Genomic DNA, 24385 nt, shown 5'->3' on the forward strand with positions numbered 1-24385 from the left:
CGAGCTACTTGCCAACTCGTCAATGTTTCTTTTGTATAGGCTGCATGTCATGATTTTGATCTCCATTTTGCTCAAATCACTCGTTACAGATTACGTCAGTTGACAGATTAAAAGTAGCCAGATTTTAGTTTGGCTTGGATGATAATAGTTGGATGAGTATAAGTTGAGTTCCACTAGGTTAAATGGGAAGTTATGCAGTTCAGTGTTGGAGTCTGCAACATTTATTGGATGTGCTTAACGAGGTTGTCGAGCTCATTCAAAATGAATGCATTTATGTGCAGATTGCCTGTGGGCAAGTGTGAAAGTCGGCTGGTGTGGGCATGATTCATTTGAGGTGGAAGGCCTGAGGTTGTGCTGACAAGGGGCTTGCTCGAGGTGATTGTAGCCCTGTTGAGATGCTTGACTTGCATAGGTGAGGAGAGGAGACTTAAAAGAGTGCTTTTCTTCACAATGGTGAAGTTTTAGAGGTGCTAAAACTGTCCTTCACAATGCTAGTGAAGCTCATAAACCATAAGATGATTTGAAAAGTGGTGAAAGATTCTACTACAGTAGCATTCCATATTTATAGGTCATTTAGGTAAGTGCTGTCTAGCATGCTTGTGTCAGGTATCAGCCTATGGTTGGTTCTGGCTTTGTATTGTGTCAGGTATCAGCATGGGATGCCAATTCTCTCGATGCTTATAGAAAAGGCTAGGCTCATCTTGCTCTGTTTCTAGTTTTGCTAATCACAAGATAATCCCTTCAACTTTGTGCTTAAATCTAGTTTCGGAAAGCAACTCTCTGAGGAACTAATTCAAGGAAATATTGAGATTAAGAGCTAGCTCGAACATGGCACATTTAGTTAGGGTGAAGTGCACCCAGTTAAAATGAGTCAAGCTAAGCTGCACCTAGCTAGGACAAAGTAACAACAATTTGGGCGAACTTTATTGTTTGGGCTGTATTTTTGACTCAACTACTGATGATTTCCAGGATGATGTTTATAATGTTCACTCTTATTTTGATGTTAAATAAAATATTGTTTGGGAATGAGACAGTGAATCAAGGACAAAGGGAAGAAGCTTCTATAGAAGCATAGGGATAAACATAATCTCTTGGTTGGCTCAGTTGGTGTGTGGAATAATTATTGTAGTGATCAGGGGTTGAAATTCGACAGAGGATTTCATCAACTTTGCAGGCCCCGGCGAAGTACTTACCAATTTAGATTTCTGTTGAACTCTCTTTTATTAATGACGTGAGATAGTCGTGAGGGGACTGTTATGTGACAGTAGCACATAAGGGATAAGCATAGGTAAGATTCCTTTTAGCTTTCCAAGTGGAGTTAAGATGCCAATCATGACATGTCTAAATTCAGCAAAACATGTGATGGTGCAATCAACCTTAAAATAGTCAAGTTCAACCTTAAATTAGATTAGCTTGGGTGTAATGTGTGCATTGATTTTACATATCGGTGAAAGATGGTGTGGGACATTTAATGTACCAGAAGTTTTAGAGGTGAAATATTGGGAAAAACGGTGAAGTTTGAAAAGCGAGACTTTTGAGTGAAAAATTCTAGAAATGAGGCTTTTGCGCAAGCAAAGGAAGACTTGGATGTACGATATTTGGCACATGTGGAAGACCTAGGAACACGACTTTTCGGCATGGAATCTTGAAGAGATGGAGTCTTGGACAAATTGGAAAGACTTAAATACAATACAACTACGAGAGTTAACGTGTGAATATACTTTTGGATTTGTGTGATTGAGGACATCATATAAGACGGTTTTGAATTGCTAGTTCAAACGGTTCCTTGAAGGTTGACCTTAATGTTAATCATCCAAGATAATTATGATTCATAGTTAGGAATCATCAGTTCACAGTTTGATTCATGGTTCGTTACGATTCAAGACTATTATCATTTTTTAAAATTAAAAATTAATAAATTTATAAAAAATTATAAAAAATGATTTACATTTATTTAAGTTGTCTATATATTCCCTTAAGATATAGGGAAATCAAAGCTCATGTAGTCCACTTACTTTTTTATTACTCATTTTCATTTTTTGTTCTCATAGTGTTTGTTCTTTCGATATCAAAGTCTTCTACTTTGTAATATGAAAATTGCCTTTCTTGTATCTTTTTTACTCTCGTGCAATCATCAAGCAATACTTGTGATTCCAAAGAATTGAGTGACAATGTAGATTGTCATTCATCCCGTTTATTACCTTTGAAACTAATAATCTATTCTATGGTAATGACACTAGACAAACTAAAATTTCTTTTACGATGATAGAGAGTATGAGAAAAATTTTGAGCCTTATGTGACCACCACTATAGAATACCAATATCCGACTCACTATCTGCTTCACTAAAATTAAAAGAAGTTATAAAATAATTCTTAAGCTTCTATCTTAAACTTGAGAATCTTATGAATGTTTTGCCCATTTTTTTAATAAAGTTGTACTTATGTAAATTGTAAATTACTACTATTGATATTTTATGTTTTAGATATATTAGTTTTTAATCCATATTTTATACTATAATCCTTATCAATTTCATATAAATGATTTCTAATATCATGTATAATTTTAGCATAATTAGGAGAAGAAGAATTTTTTAGAAATTAATGAATCATAATACAAAACTAATACTTTTGTAAAAATTCTAATTTAAGTCTAGCTCTAAAGCAAATGCAATTAAATAAATTTTAGGATTATAATAAAAATAGTTTTCTCATTTTGATTTTATTGCTAATACACAAGGAGATAAAAGTTCATTTGTGCCTATGTTTATTCAAAACTAAAATTATACTAAAAATTCATAATAAATAAATGAGAAGTAATAAAATACTTTTAAAATTTACTAATACTATTACAAATGTTCTATTGGTGTGAAAATAAAGACATATTAGTATTTTGTGTAAAAAGTGAACAGCCGTAGACGACGTCTCCTCACGCATCCCGCTCTGCAAGCGTGAGAAACTAGAGACATCATTCGCGAGTCCCACGTCCCCCTCCATAAGTTGTCGGTGCCGCCTCCTCGCATATACTCGCGCCCCCCTCCATTGCTACTGCCTGTTGAGATACCGACAAGGACGGTTGGTTCCAATGTCACATCCATATTGTTTTAGCGTAACATCAACGAATTCCACACGACACTGTCCAATTCGAGTGATCCATTTCTAATTATATTACAAAATTCAATTCTGGATCGATTTAGGGCTTCCGGATACTAGGATCATACAATCCTACGATCTAAATCATGATTTTACAAACCATGATACGAACAATCACTACAAAAAGGGACATTTTGTGATGAATTTGGAGACTAAATAAAAAAAATCATCACAAAATTAGTTTGCGACGAATTCTACAATGAAAATATTTTCAGCGCGAATAATCCGTCGCCAAATTCTGTAATGAAACAATTTAAATTCATCCAAATACCGTGATGAATATTTTTTTCATCGTCAAAATTGTTGTAATTTCATGATCTCAAATCTTCGACGGAAACCTATTTTTGTTGCAAATCTATGATGAAAAACATATTCGTCATAGAATTGTGAAGAGTTCGGATTCATCGCAAAACTATGACGATTTAGGGTTCATTGCAAATTTTAAAAATTTGTGACGAATTATTTTTTGTTGTTGTCAAAATCATTGCAAAATTGTGAAGAAAAAGTATCTCAAATTTGTAAAGGAAACCTGTTTTAGCAAAAATTTACAACATAGATTTGCGATGAATTTGGATTTATTGCAAATCGACGATGAATCTATTTTCATCGCAAATCTGCAACGAAAATATATTTCTATCACAGATTTGCGATGAAAAGAGGTTTTCATTGCATACTTGCAACGGAAATAATTTTTCATTGCAAATCTGGAATGAAAACTTATTTACATTGTAGATCTACGACGAAAACCTATTTTCGTTATAAATTTACGATAAACAATGTTTTATGATAAGTTCACGATGAAAAAACTTTCATCACAAAACTCAATTTTTTTCACAAAACCTGCCCATTTAAACATTTTATTGTGTTTACAAATATCATTATATCAAACCTGTTTATGCACAATAATTAAACATCAACCCATCCTATATACAAATCCAACACATCGTATACACAACAATTAAACATTTCAACACATCCTATATACAAAATTTAACATCACATATTCAATATTTCAAACAAGTCCAAATAAAATATCCAAAATGACTATGACATAAACAAATCAAAACAAACATATTCATACAAGTTTACCCATCTTATCCATAAATATACAAAGTTCATAGCTCAACAAGTCTCATCATACCAAACGATATCAAAAGGATAGAAAGATACAAATAGGAATCATCATCCTCTTCTGCTTCGACAGACACTTCCTTCTCCTTCTTCCAATCTTCTTATCCCACGTCAGAAAACAAACAAACTAAAAGTTACATTTATAACTAGAAAATGTGTCTAACATATCAATTGTATATATATGTCTAACATTTATAACAAACACAACTTAATTTATAATCATAGCATATCAATTGTATCAATATGTCTAACATTAATAATAAACAAAACTTAATTTATCATCATAACATATCAATTGTTTCTATATGTCTAATATTTATAACAAACAAAACTTAATTTATTAACATAATATATCACTTGTATTTATGTGTCTTGATACATAAATATGTTAACCTTATGGTTGTTGTGAGATATAATCTGATCTTGGACATCCTTAATTGTATGAAACATATACATATATAAAACTTATAACTAAGCATAACAATAAATAAAAAATGTACAAGTCATGTAATAAGAAATACATGTATCAAATTCTCCATGACTTTTATGGTAATAGTTAGATTAATGATAAATTATTCAAAATTACCAAATTCCTTTTGAGGATATACTCTAGAAACGGAAGTGAACATAGTACCTTCTAAGTCAGAATCCTCTACTCCCATAGAATTGTAGAATGAGCGTAAGCCTAGTCTAAAGCATATTCGATTTTGGGATAGTCCAGCACATGTGCTGAAGGGAGACACTGATAAGTTGGACAGGAGTTTACTTGTTTGTGGGTTGTCCTAGAGAAACAAAAGGAGGCTTATAGTCCTAAAAATCAGAAGATCATTGTTAGCACCAATGCCCGATTTTTAGAAGAGGACTATGTAATTAACCACAAGCCCATAAGTAAATTTGTTTTTAAGGAAATAATAAAGGGCACGTCTAATCTAGTACCAACTGTACAAGATGAAATATCACAAGAAACTGCAACACGTATCACAAATGATACATAATTGCAGATAGTGCCTCATCGTAGTGGGAGGGTTGTTAGACAACCGGAAAGATTCATGTTTTAGGAGAGTCTTTGGACTTAATCCCTGGTAAACATGAACCTGATCCCCGGACATATGACGAAGTACTCCAAGATAAAGATGTAGCATCTTGGCAAAGAGCAATAAATATTGAATATTAGAATATATGTATTCTAATAAAATCTGGAAGCTTGTAAAATCACCAAATGATGTAAAAGTCATTAGGTCCATAATAGAAAAAGAAGGACAGACGGGAAGGTGGAAACTTTCAAAGTAAGGCTTGTTGGAAAAGAGTATCGATTATAAGGAAACCTTTTCACCGGTAGCCATGCTTAAAGTCTATCCAGATTCTTTTATATATTGCTGCTCATATGGATTATGAGATTTGGCAAATGGATATCAAGACAGTTTTCCTTAATGGAAGTCTTGAAGAAAACATCCATATAATGCAACCAGAGGAGTTTATTGCAAAGGGCTAAGAGCATCTAGTATGTAAGCTCAATCGGTCTATAGACTGAAGCAAAAGCTTTAAGATCTTAGAATATCCGGTTTAATGAAGTAATCCAGACCTATGGATTTATTTAGTGTACAGATGAGTTTTTGTGTATACAAGAAGTGTGATGGAAACATGGTGGTATTTCTTGTACTATACGTAGATGACATTTTTGATAGTTGGAAACAATATCAAAGTGTTGTCGGAAGTAAGGGTATGGTTCTCCAAACAATTCGATACGAAGGACTTGGGAGAATGCGCACATATTCTAGGGATCAAGGGATCACAAGAAAAGAGTGTTGTGCTTATCTCGAGCCTCATACAATCCTAGCTCGTTTAAGCATGTAAGACTCCAAGAAAGATTTTCTACCTTTTAGACATGGAGTAAACTTTATCTAAAGAGATGTCTCCGAAGACATCAAAGGAGATAGAAGACATGAAGGCAGTTCCTGATGCATCGGCTAATGTATGCTATGCACGAGATAGGATATCTGTTTTGCCGTAGGCATGGTTAGCAGATATCAAAGTAATACCAAGACCGGGACGCTGGACTGTCGTAAAGCATATATTAAAGTACCTTAGAGGGACTAGAGATTATATGCTAGTTTACAAGGCAGATAATTTGATCCCTGTGGGTTACACAGATTTTGACTTCCAATCAGATAGGGACAATAGTAAATTGACCTAGGGGCTTTGTGTTTACTTTAGGAGGTGAAGCCATAATTATGGAGGAGTGTTAAGCATAGATACTTTTTTGGACTCCACCATAGAAGCTGAGTATGTGGCAGCCTCTGAGGTAGCCATAGAAGTTATATGGCTCAGAAACTTCATGATGGATTTAGACATGATTTCTGGTTTGTCCAAAGATTATTACGATTTATTGTAATAATAGTGGTGCAGTAGCAAACTCGAAGAATCCATAAGTCCATAAGGCAAGTAAACACAATAGAGCGCAAGTACCACCCAATGCGAGACATCGTATAACGAGGAGAAATTGTTGGTGCCTAGATTATATCAGATGATAACCTGAGAGATCCTTTCACTAAGGCCCTTCCGGCGAAAGCTTTTGATCGGCATGTGGAGGGGATGAGAATTAGATGTATGGCAGTAAATATGACAGCTTAGTTTTTTAGTATAATTGGGAGATTATTAGAGTGTATACTAAAAGCCTAGCTTTTGTAAACATTTATTTTGAAATAAAGAATCACATTGGTAAAAAATATTTACATTTATGCTAAGTGTAGTTGTTCAATTAATTTATATTATAGATAACATGGTGTGTGGTGTCACACACAGAAGATCATGTTATCGGTTCTTTATAAATTATAAACAGTAGCTCGCGACTAAGATGGAAAGGAACAAAGCATTGGAATAGTCGTAGTATAATTAGGTGTTAGTTTATCTTGACTGATAAATTACACTAATACACTTTGAGTGTACTGAGCAGGATCATTTAAGGTAAGTTCTTTTTGTACTGACTTGATAAAAGAATAACACCTTAGTTATTATGGAAGTGTGTATTCTTAATCCTAATATAATAACAAGCATATATATTTAGTATTCATTTCTTTGACTTATCAAAGGGTGAGATTTAGCTCGATAAATCAATAAGCCTTATAAGTTGGGAAATGATATTACTTATAGTGTGTGTTGTTGATTATAGAAGGAAACTGTGTCTTAGTAATCTAGGTTGATAATGTCCCCAAGAGGAGCTCATAAGGATTGTCATGTTAAACCCTGCAGGTAGATTTAGTCCGACATGACGATAAGGTTGAGTGGTACTACTCTTGGACTAAGATATTAATTAAAATGAGTTGTCAGTAACTCAATTAGTTAGTGGGCATCCGACATCTTAAACACAGGGAGACTAACATACTCATAATAAGAAGGATCCCAAAATATAATTTGGGATTGATGCGGTAGTTCAATAATAATTCTTTAGTGGTATGAATTATTATTGATGAAATTAAGTTGGGTGTTCGGGGTGAACACGGGAAGCTTAATTTCATCGAAAGACCAAAACCAATTCCTCCTCTCAGTCCCTATCGTAGCCTCTTGTATATAGAGCATTATACCTATATTCTTACCCACTCTTTGGTGGCCGGCCAAGCTAGCTTGGAGCCCAAGTTAGGGTCGACCAAGACCCAAAGATTGAGCCAAATAGAGGGGTCGGCCAATGCTTGGAGCCCAAGCATGGTGTGGCCGACCCTAAGCAAAATAAAAGGATTTTTATTTTAAAATTTTTCTTATGTGGATTTCATGGTTTTAAAAGAAAGTTTAAAATTTAAAATTTTCCTTTTATAGCTTTCTACAAAAGATTAAGAAAAGATTTGATATCTTTCCTTATTTGTAGATTGATAGGAAGATTTTAATTTTGATAAAACTTTCCTTTTTTGTAACCATGTTCATGATTTAAAAAGAGAGTTTTAAAATTAAATATTTCCTTTTATAAGTTTCTACAAAAGATTAAGAAAAGATTTGATATCTTTCCTTATTTGTAGATTGAAAGGAGATTTTAATTTTATTGATAACTTTTCTTTTTGGAAATCATCCACATGTTTTAAAAGAGAGATTTTAATTTAAAGAAATTTCTTTTTATAACCAACTATGAAGGGATAAATTATTAGAGAATTTTATTTTTTAAAATTTCCGGAAACAAATAAAGAAGTTTTATCCCAAGAATTGCACTCGTGTGCCGAGAACTCGAGCATGACAGTTTTTCCCGAGTTCTTCTCGAGCATTGTGTTGAGAGTGCGGTTGAGAAGTTTTACGCATGGCTTAAACATGCACGCTGAGAATTTCTTCTCGGGCTTCCTGAGCATCTCTGCAATGCTAGACGTCCTGAGAAAATTCTATGCGCGTGATTTTCAGCCGGATTTATGAGTTTCTCACTCATAAATTCATTGATCACTTGGTCAACGAAGTGAAATAAACCAACTCGGTTTTGATACCAATGTTGGACGTTGATAAAAGTAAAACACAAAAATTTACTTCTATTTTGTGGAAATTAAATTTATACCTTGGTTGGTGATGCACTAATCTCAGACACTACAAACCTTCAGAATTGTTGTGAACTCTAACCACGAACTACTTGAAGTCGAGTTGATAGTCACGTATCTCAAACTATCAACATTATGTGACAACGTTTCAACCCTTAACCTGGTGATGTGTGATGATAGCCTTCTTTTGTTCTTCTCAATAAGATAGAGACCACAACTCTCTTCTTTCTTAGACTCTCTTCACTTTTCTTTCTTTTCTCACTTCCATACTTTACACAAGAAGTATAAATTTATATGATAACATACGAAATTTTTTTTTTTTTTTTTTTGGGGGGGGGGGTTACTAATATTAGGGGGTTACTAACCTTCATATGAATGTCCTATAGTGAACATAAGTTACTTACATGTATTAATGTCCAATAGTGAACATAAGTTACTTATATATATGAATGCCCTATAGTGGGCATAAGTTACTAACATTTCAATTATTACTATTAAAGCCAAACACCTTTTGGTGTTTGACTCTTCATCTTTTGAGGACTTTAATGGATAATCTCAAATAGCGTTTATTGTCTTCTTTTTCCTTGTCTTCTTTCCTTTTTTTTTTTTATCTCAGGACAATCCTTCTTAAAATATTCTTTTCTATTATATTCGTAGCAGATAACGCTATTTTTACCTTGTGTGTTTTTCCAAACACCCTCTCTATTATTTCTCTTCTTTCTTCTAATTATTCTTCATATAAGAATAGTGAGTTCTTCTCTATCATCATTACTTTGATCTGAATCTTCTTCTTCTTCTATAAATATTGAATTGTCTTCATTGGCTTTTCTTTGTGCAACCTTCCTTTCTCGCTCTATAACAAAATCAATATCTTTCTCATGCATTTTGATTAAATTGTTCTAAAATGAAATCATCAATTTTAATAGTAGATAAATCATGGGATACCTTATACCATGCCCCAAGAGGAATTCTAGAAAATGATTTCAAGATGTAACTAATTTAGTCACAATTGTTGACAATCTAACCTTTTGCATTAAGATGGTTGATTATCTCTTTGAATCAGTTGTGCATTTTACTTACTATTTCTCTATCCATTATTTGAAGGTTGTGAAACTGTCCTATGAGGGGATCCCTTTTGGATGTGAATCTAAGGCGCCCTTGTGCAATTCAAGGAATCTATCCGTGTTGATGAAGGGAGCAACTTTGCTTAGTAAATTTAGGGAAAGTCTGCACTCAAAGTTGCCAAGGTACAATTAACCTCCGGATTTGAAATCACTTCTTATATATCTGGTATTGATCATAATTTACAAGAACATTCTGTAGTATAAGTAAGAGGAGGAGGGGTTAAGGATTTACTCAGTATGAGATATCACATTATTTGAGGAACCCTAGGGATCATCAATAAGGCATTCTAGTGCGTTGTAGATTTTTATCAAAGACTTGTATCATTTGTTGATGCCATGTGAATCTCTAGAAACATAGTATAGCCTTCATGGATGCTTGTGTCTTTTTCTTTGTTTGGTTCATCCATAGCTTCTAAGGTAGAGGATAAGTGAACTCATCAACAAGAGGCTGAAATCATGTCTCCATAATGATCCAGCTCTCAAAGTGTCACAAGCAATTGTTGCATTCTAGATTTCCAATATGAAAAACTTACCCTATTGACGAATAAAGATTGAGATGTTTTGTAACCTTCTTGAAACACCATTAGAGAAAGCGAGTGAACAATGTTTTAAATAACATCGTAGGTAGTGAACAATGTTTCAAATATACAAAGACCAATCAACCATATTGCAAACTTAAAAGGGTGTTGTAATTTTAACAAATCGTCAAATGGACATTCCTTTTGTAAAAATCATCAAATGAACGACCTTCTGAATAATATTCTCATGTTGCCTGGCCAATCCTAATTCTTTATTCCTGAACCAAATTTTAAAGTTTATGGTTTGAACATGATATACTTGTAGTAGTTAGAAAGTAGTTGCTACAACGTGTGACAATTACTTGCTAGCTGCTATAACAACTTATTGATTATGTTATTTTGATCAATTGAGAATGAAGACCTGAATAATACAATACTTTAAATGTATAAAACAAGTGGAGGGGACCCATAAAATCCATTATATGTAAAATTAATATTATAACATGATCTACTCTACGTATAACAATTACCTGCTAGCTATTACAATAGTATCATAGTCTTATGTTAATTTTGATCAATTGAGGGTGAAAACCTTAATACAATAAATATTTAAATGTTAAAACATGCACTCCATAAGACCTAGTAAATGAAATTTAACACTATATGAACATAATTAATACAGAAGGGGATCCAAACAAGATAAGGCATACAACGAGGCCTAATCGAACCCAACATGTCTTGGTCGTGTGGGCAAGCACGACATGGGCTAAGGGAGATTTGGATCCACATATTTTTGGGTTTATTTAATTGGTTATCTATTTTTATTAAGTTCTATTAAATTTTTTTTTCCTTAATTATAGCTAGCCTTGTCTTTAACCCTAGCCAACCCTTTAAACAGACTTTTTCTGTTTAAGTCCCTTAATCTTAGGGGACTAAGTCTCATTGGTTAATTTTTCATTTAGATTTTTGTGAGGGTTTTGAGAGTTATATATACCTATGCTTAAATAATGTTTATGACAAGTTATTTTGATATTGATCAATTGGTTTCGCTTAAGCCACGTTACGTATAAATCTCTCTTATTCTTCTATTCCCGCTCTTGTTTTCTCGAGAATGTTTTTAAACCTAGCTTGGGCTAATTCTTATTTTTTTATTTCTCTCTTATTTTCTCATTAATTCCTCTGAAACATCACACTCTAGAATAATATATATTCTTCTCAGCGTCATTTAGTATCAGAGTTCATTAAGATCCAATGGAGGGTCGTCGTGGACATGGTCGTAGTCGCAACAGGCAGGTTCCGAATGAGGAAGTCTCACGCCATGATTGTAGCACCCAAGACAAGATACTTAAAGATCTATAGAGATAAATCTTGGAGTTAACCTAGCATTTAGTGGCATGAGAACATTATGGTGATCGTGACAGGTAGGTTTTGATTGAGGAAGCCGACACTGAGATCGCAACGTTCATTATCGTAAGATTTTTTCTTCTTCTTTCAAAGACTCCTATCTCAATTATGCTAAAATCCGGGAACATTATGGAGACCTCGAATTTCAAGTTAATCTATCCAAGTTTTTTGGTACAAAACAAGCAACGGAGTTTGTTGATTGGATCAACGAAGTGGAGTAGATGTTTTACAACGAAGAAGTGTTTGATCATATGAAAATAAAATTGGTCTCCACCAAACTCCAGAGCCGAGCATTAACATAGTGGGAGCAATTGAGACAATCATGTAATAGACGAGGCAAAATCAAGATAACCGATTGGAATAAAATGAAAAAGAAGATGGAGAGGCAATTCCTTTTGTTTGGTTTCTCACAACCTTTGTCTCAACGATTTCACGTGTTGAGGAGAAATGCTAGATCGATTGTTGATTATACCGAGGAGTTTGCTCAGCATAATCTATACAAAACTAAGGAAAATATTGAACTAGTATATGATGATTATGGAAATGGACGAAGTGCTTGAAGATGATCCTTTATTCGTTCTGGATTCATGTTCTATCTAACAAGGTAATTCTGAACTTCTTATCAAATTATATCAAGCAACTGATTATAGACCATTTGAGGAAGACCTAGAAGGCAAGACCGAAGAGATTTGTGATCTGATATATAATGATGACGGACTTGATGAGGTGTACCAACTATTTTCAGACTGTGCTGAATTTATTCTAGAGGATCCTCCTCCTAAATTATCACATATGGAAGATACCCAGCAACAAATTGACCTTGTTTTGAAGTCGGATTTGCCTCCTCAGCCATCATATTGTATTAATTCCAAGATGGCTAGACCGCTCCCATATCTAGAGGACAACAACACCTTTGGCCACTCCTTCTTTTTACGGTTCTATGGCCTCTCCATTTTGTGGTTCTATAATAGAGATGGATTCATGAAACATAATAACAATCATTCTAATGATCTTATTTTTAAGAGTAAATCTAGTATAGATTCTTCTTCTTATGATAGCAGCAAGCTGGACCCTTCAAATAGAACTTCTAGTGACACTAAATTATTTAGACAATTTGATCTTGTTGCAAGCTAAGAACACACATCAATACATAGAGTTATAGATTTGTATTCAATAATTGGTGTTGAGTCTTATGAGTGTGTGAGCCAGGTATTAGTTATGTCAAAGAAGCTGGCCACGTGGAACAATTTCAAAGATAGGACGTGTGGGAGAACTATGTTCTTAACTAACAACCATGATTGCTTACTCAGCATTAACATGTCTTCAGCTGATACCATCATCATCTATAGTGATAAGAATTCATTGAATGACCTACATTCCTTCCGAAAGATAACTATGGAGTCACGGAATGATCAAATACTTGTTCTTCATCTTTATTCATCCTTTACGGTAAAAGAAAAACTACTGGTGTTAGTAGAATAGCACACAACAGACAAGTAAAATCAAACATGATCTGATCATGTCCCTAAGCACAACCATGTTACCTACTATTCCATGGCAAAGGAGCCTTTTCTATACTCTATTGACAACCAAAAAGCTAATGATGCATCAGAGAAGTTTGACATTATCATTGATCCACCAGTTACACGACGTAGTACGAAGGAGATTGCAAATTTGAAGTGGGCAGTGTACTCTGTTGGATTTTCCCACAAACATCCGAGAACTTTTATTCTAACATATGTTTGGTATACACATCCACATCAGGAACTTATTGGGTTATATTCTAAGGGATTCAAGTTCCTGAGCAAGGAAGTTAGTCCCTTTGGTAGATCAACTTTAAACAATTTGCTTCAAGGAAAGGAAGCTCGACAAAATTATGTGGTTACACTACAGCTAGAAAGTTGCCATGAGTTTGCTGGTTTTGGCCAACTAAAACCCTTGTGATTGTTATTACCAACATTGTCGTCATTCTTTAAAAGCAAGATATTGCATAGGGATGATGAACCCACATGTACAAAGTGATACAACTTTGTTCAACAAGTAATGCTTCACACCATCTTCTTCAGTTTGCTGTCCGAATTACTGTCAAACTGTGCAGCAAGTTGATCTAACTTTAAAAGGATTTAAGGGCGACCTTTTGGCTAAGATTAAATGTGATATTTGTTCTTACAAGTTTAATATCTGATATAAAGAATTAAATTAATTTTTATGAAAGAGAGTTTGTTATCTGCACGCGTTCATGTATTATATTACACACGCAACCAGAGACGAACTCATGTATAGCTTTAGTGGGGTAATTGCCCCACCTTAATTTTTTATAAGTACCCCTAGAGATGTATAAAATTATAAAAATATTACAGTCTTGTCCCACTAAAAAAAATAAAAGTAGGGGCAATACTTAAAAATTAAAAACTATTTTTTATAGGTCAATTCTTCTTCCCTCATATCTCTCCCTATATTACCCCACCTAGATATAGAGCCTAGCTCACGCAATACATGTGCATGATCGTTAGTTATTATTATTGATCCCATCCGGAAGTTGAGTTGGATGGAGGCGGGCTTTGATGGACTGGAAGTTGACGGAAAGTCGCCGAAGCGTCTGATCCACCTGGTACCCCCCTGGAAAGGTTCGCACAAGCGGCTGACGAAGGAAGATGACCAGGACGATGACGCTGCTGCTCTGCGCACACTTAGACGAACCCACAAGTCGTTAGAGACCAGAAACCAGGGAAAAAGTCCCCGGGTCAAGCTCTCCGACGCTCAAGTCAGAGAAAGGATGAAAAGTAAAGACTGGTAAGAAATGATGAGTGAGCGTCCCTGCATAAGGGACAAAGCATCCCTTTTTATACTGCAACGGATGTCTCTGGGACCTGGCGAGTGTCAAGGAATGTCGGCTGTCAGGATTTGTCTGGCGGTGATTGACACGTGACTCTTCCTAATAGGCTGGCGGCAAAACCGAAGGCGTAGCGAGCCCCGACTGTTAGCATATTCCCTGACACCTTGATTGTTTTCTGACATTCTTTGACAAGCGGTTACGATTCCTTGGCTTGTTTGTCCTGTGGTGCCTAAACGCTAGGTCTGCATCCTGACTTGCTTCGATATACTGCTATCCATTGCTTGTACGTTCCGACCTGCCCGACCGGTCTATTTCCTGACCTGCATTTGTCTACTGTAATACATGGCTTGCACGTTCCGACCTGCCCGACCAGTCTGTTTCCTGACTGCATTTGTCTACTGTAATCCATGGCTTGCACGTTCCGACCTGCCCGACCGGTCTGCTTCCCGACCTGCTTTTATCGATTGTTATCCATGGTTTGTATGTCCCGACCTGTTCGCCAGGTCTGTTTCCCGACCTGCTTCTGTTTACTGTTATCCATGGTTTGCACGTTCCGACCTGCCCGATCGGTCTGCTTCCTGACCTGCATTTGTCTACTGCAATCCATGGTTTGCACGTTCCGACCTGTACGCGAGATCTATTTCCCGACTTGCTTCTGTTTACCGTTATCCTTGGCTTGTACGTCCCGACCTGTATGCCAGGTCGATTTCTCGACCTGCTTCTGTTTACCGTTATCCTTGGCTTGTACGTCCCGACCTGTACGCTAGGTTTGTTTCCCGATCTGCTTCTGTTTACTGTTATCTATGGTTTGCACGTTCCGACCTGCCCGACCGGTCTGCTTCTTAACTTGCATTTGTCTACTGCAATCCATGGTTTACACGTTCCGACCTGTACGCGAGGTCTATTTCCCGACCTGCTTCTGTTTACCGTTATCCTTGGCTTGTACGTCCCGACCTGTACGCCAGGTCTATTTCCTGACCTGCTTCTGTTTATTGTTATCCTTGGCTTGTACGTCCCGGTCTGTACGCCAGGTCTGTTTATTCTACGCCCAGAGCCTTCTTTCCTTTACCTTTGGGTGGTGGGCTCAATCTTCAACTGTACCTGGCCCGCAGGCTCTGTCCTTGACCGCTATCAGGGCTGGCCCTTGTCCGACTTATACTCCTATCCTTTGACCACCCCATCAGCTGAAACTTTGACCCAAGCCACGTAAGTTTGACTTTTGACCAGCCAAGGATGCTTGACTTCTGACCTCCACGTAAGATTGACTTCTGATCACCTCATCTTACATACCCTATGAACCTGCACCGTATCAATTATTATTATTATTTTGGTAATCTAGGCATCTAATTCTTTGAATCGACTAATCTTGGAGGTGATTGACTCGACTCAATGGAAATTTTCCACCGGCCAATAAAATAAATCGGGAAGCACTCACTAAGACTCATCTAAGCAATCAACATTCTTAGAATGTTCATCCTGTCTAGTTAACCACTTCAAGGACCATTATCCTAGGGTGACTTTAGATGTAATTTTTGATAGAGGATCATGCAGCTATGTAATTGATTAATGATATAAGTCATTCTACAAAAGTATTGAGCTGAATTATTTATTCATCTTCGCAATCGCAAGGGTTGAGGTTTAGAAGATTTTATCATAGAAACATTACCTAGGAAGAAGTCCAACAAAAAAAAAGGGAATGGTGGATAATTTATTTATTTATTATTTTGATAATATATATATCTAATTTTCTGAACTCCTAATAGTGATTGATCTAATCCCATATAAAATTCCCATTGGTCACTAGAATAATTTTGAAAAAATGTACCTCCCCCCCAACAACCATTGTCCTAAATTTTTCATATCCAATTGGAAAAAAATATCACACGATATACCATAATTGAGAATCGAACAATGAGTGACTGCTTAATCTGCCAAACCCTTTACCACGTGAGGGAGTGGATAAGTTATGTCGATAGGTCTAATTGAGGCCAATGGACATAATGATTTAAATCAGAATATAGTGAAAACTATGAAGTTAATTTTCATCACAAACATGGTTAGATATGAGGCTACCTGTGGTAAAAGGTAATCCACATGTTTGTGGACATAAAAATGTATGCATTTATTAATAATTAATTGGCAGTTATAAGTCAATAGAGAATTGACAGAGGTGATTATATTCATGTTAGATGTCAGTTTATAATCGACCAATCGACCGTCATATTAACTAAGAGATGGATAGAGATTCATAAAAGACTATAGGAGAATCATATTGGATATATGAATTTGGTAGTCAGTTGTTGACTTAGGTTTCTTCAGCCAAGTTGAGTTCAAATAGGGATAGGGATGTGAGCGTTGTATCACCACATGAACTCTATCAAGGATAGTATGCATTTTGGCCAGTCATTGCATTTAATTTACTTTCTCCTCCTGACTCCTCCATGAGGTGCTTTACGAGGATTAAGAGGATATCATTCATTGAACTCAATTGGTCTTCCTCATTCAAATCTCTCATCATTAGGTCTCTCACACATCATTCTTAAGATAGCTGTTCACATAGAAATCTCTTCCACTCCCTATCAAATTTGATCAATTATAAACTAAATTTATAATTTACCACCCTTCACATAATCTAAAGACAGACTATAAGAAACAGCTAAGATAAATATAATCACATTTTACTACATTGAATACTAGCTGAACTATCCTAAGTTGACACATTATAACTAGTATGAAGGAACTTGTTCTCTTGTACCTTAAGAGCCTCTAGTTTTTTACCATCTAGTTTGAATAACTTATGAGAATTGAGGTGTGCTCCTCCACCAAGGTTTAAACTAAGGCAAGAAGTCACCAGTTTTTTCCCAAAGTGCAGTCGTCTTTAAGAACTCAATTAATAGTGTTACTTGATAGACCCATCTAACTGATTGTAAACTCATCACATCAACAGTCACTTAAAACCCCGAAGCAAAATATACAAATCGAGAAAACAATGTTGGTGCCAAAATTTGCTAGCCAGCAAATATTTGGAAGATCTCTCTCCCAGTTAACAAATGCACAATCAATTCATTTACATGGTTATGAATCCAATAAAACGGTTCTCGAAGCCAAAAAAAGGTTTGGAAAGTAGTCAAGTAGCAACAAAAGATAGATAGCAAATCCAGGTTTAGCAATAGATATCATAAAATGTAACTGCCAAATTGTTACACAGTTGTCTTTAAAGAAGAAATGCCAAGGATCAGATCATAACCCGCAAAATGCTTCCCAGCTAACACAACGCATGCAAGGATCTGTCATGTGCATTCTCAACCTGCAGACACCACTAGGCCCGTGCATATTAGGGAATTTGACATTGGTATATTAGGGCTGAGTATCTTGAAAGGGCAACTCCCACATCCCCCAATCTTCACAAACAAAGATTTGAAAGTCAATTTGATCTAGAGGGAAGAGACCACATCCGGGCAAAAGCAAGAACAAATGAAATTCCAAGAATGACGATACTAGGTCACACAAATTTGAACAGTGCTAGTCATTTGGTAACCCACAAAGGATTGAGAAATGTCATAATTCACAAGGCCAAGTTGAACCTGTCACAAGTTTAACAATGTCAATAAGATTATAAAGGTGACTGAAATGTTTCATCTGCAGAAATGATAAAGATTACCCGTCTCCTCCACATTAAGTTTTTTGGTCAAATGCAAACTGCAAACTGGATGGAGATTATAATAACCCGAGGGACTACAGTTTACACTACCAAATTTCAAAGTGAACGACCAATTCCCATAATCTGGTAAAATTTTTAATCATTCTTAAAAGCAGGCCTTGCAGACCAGTATTGTTCGCCCACTTCAATATTTAGCAACATTCCCAAGATCAAGGTCAAGACTTATCAAATCATAGATTCACATATAGGCAATGCACACAGCAAATGTACTGAAAAGCAGTGGGATTTCCACCAAGAACAAGGCAATTATCAAACAAAGTACTAATATCTGGGTGATATTCAAGCACTGAGTCGGGCAAAGAGTAGCGCACTCAACAAATCCACAGTAGAAAATAATAGTAGATGACTACATTGAAGCTGGTATCCAGGGCCCACGACCACCTTTGTAGGTTGGAATGTTGGAAAACTAGCTTTAATACTGCATTTTCACATATAAACAAACATGTTACATAGGAAAGCTGAAAAAATATGGAAATCATGAAGCGGTCATACCTGAAAACAAGCAGCAATAAATCAAGATCTGTAGCCCCCACCACCATTAGGGCGTTCATATGGACCAGATCTATCACGGTTATAACGATCACCTCCACCTCCACCACGGCTTACCACATCTCTGTTCCGAGAACTGAAGCGATCCCCATTACGATCAGGTCCATATCGATTGCCACCACCACGACTACCCCCATAATCATCTCTGCCACTGTACCTATCCCCTCTTCCACCATCACCAGATGGGCATTCCCTTGCAAAATGACCAGGCTTCCCACATTTAAAACAGTCACTACCATTTGAACCCCGCCCACCACCACCACCAAAATCCCTACCATGGCCTCGATCACGACCACGATCAAAGTCACGCCCTGAATCACGATCCCTTCCACCAGGACCCTGAGGTTGGGCTCTTTCAACAGTAATAGATCGCCCATCAAGGTTCATTCCATGCATTGCTTCAATAGCCTCTTCCATAGCATCCTCCGCATCAAACGTGACAAAGCCAAACCCACGAGATCGACCAGAAAACTTATCAAGAACAATCTAGGCACACAAAAAATCCAACCAAGAGAAAATTTCATATCCAAATAAAGTATTATGGTAGACCTTTAAAATAAAATAACATACAGAAGTTTTTTGCAGTGATAAAACCAGCTATAGATAATCATTCTTTAAGGATAGCCCATATGGAATGAGTGGCTTCCAGAGTCCCAAAGCCTTTCTATAAAAAATGATAACATGATGGCGAAGTGATAGCCTACAGCTTAGTTATATGGAAATTAAGAAAGGCTCTTTATGTGTTTCCTTTATTGCTTTCCCTTTCCCTCTTGCTCATCCATCACAGCTAGAGCCGTCAATTTGGGTTGGACCCATCAAGTTAGCCCGCCCCACCAAATAATTTAAATAGGTTGGGTTCAAATTTTATCAACCTATTTTAAGGTGGGTGCAAGCGGAACGACTTGCGCGGGTCGCAAACAAGCCAGCGGGTTGAGGAAAATTTTTCCCCAAAATTTAAAACTAAAGTGAAAAAACTCAATGTACTCGTGGACTTGACGTGTCTAATCCGTAACCCAAACTTAAAATCTTAAATTTTTTTCTATTTTCATTTAAAAAAAAATGGCGGGTCATGGCCTAGCTCGTCTAACCTGCAACCCACCTTGGGTTGGGGATTTCCCAACCCACCTTGGGTTGGGGATTTCCCAACCCACCAGGATGGCAGGCCATCTCGTCCCACCATATGACCGGGTTTTGAGAGGCCGCCCTGCCATGGGTTGGCCCGTTTGGCCACACTAATCCTAGTAAACAAACAATAAATGGAAAGATGCCAAGAAACTATGATGTGAAAATAAACTCTACTATACCAACAAAAGAAAAGAAAATGAAAAACAAAACAATAAAAGGCTACTTTTGTGACAAGCTTTACCTTCTAGGACTCAATAGCTGGTGTAAACAACAAGTAATGGTAGTTAAATCTGTTCAGATCTTATACTGCCACAGAACAATAAATGATAATATGACAATATAATGTGGAGAATATTAGAATTGAAAGAAATAAGGATAGCATAAGAAGAGAAAAATTGGAAAAAACAAAAACAGATTCCCACCTTGGCCTCAGTGAGATGGCCAAACTTCTGAAATGCTTCCTTCAAACTTCCATCAGTTGTTGACCATGAAAGGCTACCAACAAAGCAGCGATACTCTTCTACTTCTGACATTTTCTCTAGAGCTGGAGATCCAGATAGACATATAAAGGCATAACGAATAGGTAAGATATATGAAGAAAAAAACATGCTTCAAGTCAATAGACTGATTAACAAAGCAGGGAAATAAATACCATAGATACATGGGAAAATTTGCATGCAGTCCCCATTGGTAAACACAACTTTGCATGCACTCCCCATTGGAAAAAATCTTTCTTTTCACTCCCTAGTCTAATATACTTACCTAATTGCCCCTGATATTTTAAGTATAAAAAGTCTAAAAATGAGTATAAATCCTCTTAAATTCAGTACAATTAAACTAGAATCCAGTATATTTTCTATCATATTGAGTACGATTCTTTTTCCACCTCAATTGGATGGAAAATATACTAGATTTTCTTTAAATGGTACTCAATTAGATGTAAAATATACTAGATTTTTTTTAAATGATACTCAATTGGATGAAAAATATACTAGATTTTTTTCAAATGATACTGAATTTAGGAGGAATTATATTAAATAGGAAAAAAATCGTACTCAATTTAATAGAAAATATACTCGATTCTAGTTTAAAATACTGAATTTAATAGGAATTATACTTATTTTTAGACTATTTATACCTAAAATATATGAAGGACAATTTTAATTAAAAATATACTCGAATATACTAGATTTTCTTTAAATGATACTCAATTGGATAGAAAATATACTAGATTTTCTTTAAATTATACTCATTTTTGGACCTTTTGTACCAAAAAAATCTAAGGGGCAATTAGGTCACAATATTTGCACGAGAGAGTTGAAGCAAATAAAACTTTGCATGCAGGGAGTGGGAACAAAATTTTTTATGAGTGGGGATTGCATGCAAAATTCAAGTTCTGATTAGGGATTTTTCTCTACTTTACTCTAGATACATTTGTAAACAGTTAATTGAAACATAAATTCATTGATTCATTTTGGTTCAAGCTTACCATCAATATATGCCACTAGAAGATCAGACAATGGAGACAAGATTCAAGATTTTTATCTCTTTCTTGACACGAAGCATTAATTTATCTTAAGGCAAGAAAAAAATAATCAACAGAAATACACTGTGACATAAGCAATCTTATCTATGGAGAAACTATCCCAAATAAATAAAATCACTCAGTTGAAATACTAAACTAATCTGAAGCCATGTCTAATTATGAACAAAATAAAAAATGAGTAACTTTTCTCCTACCAAAAAAGGTGAGAAAAAGGAAACTTTTGGCTACATTGATACACTTACAAGAATATAAAACACATGTAGCCCAATTTAAGGAAAGTATATCACAAGGGAAGTTGGTCAAGATTGTCCATTTGATAGAAAACAAGCAGAGCTATGATTATATTGGAAATATACAGAACTTGTTCTCCATCTTCGCATCCTAAAAAGTCAATCACATCCCTCTAATAATTGGAAACAATATCCACTTTAATCAAACTATCAACATCTATGTCCTGTGGATATTCAAGTAGGTAATTAAATTGGAGGACTGAATTACTCCTGCATAAATTGAATATGTAATTTCAGTTTGGAATGGATTTCTTGTGCCACAGTCTCATTATCATTCTTACCAATTTTACAGCTTCGATAAAAAAAAATATGATTGTCCAAGGGGCAATGAGTACTAGCCCTAGGAAATACATTTTTCAAAATCAAGGCCCTGCACATAAACGGCTAACTCGACCAAAAAACCCCGTCTGAGTCTCTTAATCTTAAATAAAAGTTTAAACCGCCTAACAATTTATATCCAATAGAATCTCGTGTAAAGATCATGAATATTATCTAAAACCTTACTATAAAAATCAAGATTTTACAAAAACCAGCAGTAAATACCAGGTGTAATACTTCAAAACCACCTCTTGGTTGGGGGGAAAGAGTGAGCGTAAGCCCAAATCATCCAAACATGCAATCAATAAGCGAGAGGGATGAATATGTCCAACACAGAGGGAAGAGAGCTCTCGAAGTTTAAACCAACAAGTAAAAAAGACGGGAGCAGACGAAGATCTCACACGAACCATGAGAAAGAAATCAAACCTTTGTAGGCGCAGATAAACGGCCGTCCGATATAGAACGGAGGAAGTATACTAGAAAGCCTAGCCTAATCCCCTTTCCGGGACTTGATATTTATAGAATGCGTTGACAATATAAAAACACAGAGGCCGAATAATTGCTGATCTATTACGGTTTCAAGATCCATCAGCCCGGGTCGCCGAGGGTTGGGCCCATATCTCACAAATTGCATTTAACTGAAATGCTCATCTAATGTATAAAAATTTTAATAAGTTATTATATTTTTATATATTTAAATAAAAAAATAAATTTTTATATAATTTAATAAATAATATTCAAACTTATTTTTTTTTAATATTTATTAAATTAAATACCAAACTTACTCATAAATATCTAATCCATGAGGTCGCCAAAATAATTAAATGGCATGTATATAGTTTATCTTAAAATGAATTTTGAAGGATTAATTATTAAATCTATGACATTGGGTTTAATAAATCTACCCTATTCTCTTTATTTTATTAAACTATCATATATTTGGGAAATTATTTAGTTTTTTCATCCATTAAATATGGTGTGTCAACAGAACCGGCCCTGATGCGGTCAACATGGGGCTGACGCACAGGGCCCCATTTCTTTGAGGGCCCATTTTTTAATATATTTTATAACAAAGTTAACCCATATAAAAAAATGTAATTAAAAGAACCTACTTATAAATTATAAACTATTATGAGTTTTTTTTGTAAAAGTGCAAAAAAATAACCACACGGATATTTCTTCCTCCATCTTCGCTAAACCTAAAGATGCCGCCTTTTTCTACTTTTACTGTTCGCCGAAGGCTCGACAGAGACGTGGTAGTATACTATTTATTACCTGTTAAATAAAGCTAATTATTTACATGTTCGATTGTAGTATGACATGTAATTAGCATGCACAATCATGCAAATATTTGATTTTCTTCTATTACAGAGCACTTATGCAATTCCTTTCTTCTTATTAATAATGCAGTTTTACATTTTTTTAGAGACATCTCTTGTTCCTATTTCTCTATCTCCCTATTTCTTTGCATTCTTCCAAGATGTGGAGATACCTGGGACGCCAGCAACACCTTCCTTAAACGGCTAAACTTTAAGAATTTCCATAAGAGAATCATGGTAAATTTTTTGATTTTCAATTCTTCCAGTTTCCCCTCTATTTGGACTATTGTATCTTCATATGAATCATATTTTTCCTTCTCATATGTTTTACTTAGCAATTAGCATGTTGTTTTCTTCCATGATAAATATTAATATGTTATCATATTTTTCTCTCTGCTTGTGTTTCTCAATAGCTTCCTGGAGCAGGGATTCATTTTCATAAGAAATTACTTCATAGGAAATTGAGTTGCAAAATGAACATTTTATAATAAATGCTTGTCTAATATCTGTAATAAGTGGTTGTTTGAGAGTTTGTTTTTTTTTTTTTTTTTGTAGAAAATTAGAATGGCTAATACTAGAAAGTATCTATCAGGACATGATAAGCGGAAAAAAAAAAGAAAAAGAGTTGAAGAATTTATTGAGTCTCAAAGAGGGGCAATTGACAGATTTATTGTCAAAGAATCGAAAAATTGATTACTTGAAGATTTGGTTAATGAAGAAAAACAAGAAAACAATGGTAATGAATTACATGAAGGCTTAGCCATTGAAAATGATATAGAGGGAGATGTGAATGAGATTGAAGACAATGAAAGTGGTGATGACTTAGACTTTAAAAATAATTATTCTGA

General features: G+C 35.3%; 1 protein-coding gene across 2 annotated transcripts; it reads right to left on the reverse strand.

Annotated features, from left to right (window-relative positions):
* Window positions 1-18536: 18536 nt before the first annotated feature.
* Window positions 18537-22773, reverse strand: LOC122042847 (glycine-rich RNA-binding protein RZ1A-like). Of its 2 annotated transcripts, none has more exons than XM_042603179.1 (4): window positions 22645-22773; window positions 20487-20608; window positions 18883-19425; window positions 18537-18808 (listed from the first exon to the last, which is right to left on the reverse strand). In XM_042603179.1, the coding sequence occupies exons 2-3, from the start codon at window positions 20595-20597 to the stop codon at window positions 18904-18906; spliced, it is 633 nt and encodes a 210-aa protein (XP_042459113.1). In that variant the 5' UTR covers window positions 20598-20608; window positions 22645-22773; the 3' UTR covers window positions 18537-18808; window positions 18883-18903. The 2 variants fall into 2 exon arrangements, with proteins under 2 accessions (XP_042459113.1, XP_042459114.1); XM_042603180.1 differs by lacking the exon at window positions 22645-22773 and adding an exon at window positions 22444-22627.
* Between the last annotated feature and the right edge of the window lie 1612 nt (window positions 22774-24385).

Source organism: Zingiber officinale, chromosome 2A (assembly GCF_018446385.1).
Source record: "Zingiber officinale cultivar Zhangliang chromosome 2A, Zo_v1.1, whole genome shotgun sequence".
Classification (NCBI taxonomy): Eukaryota; Viridiplantae; Streptophyta; class Magnoliopsida; order Zingiberales; family Zingiberaceae; genus Zingiber; species Zingiber officinale.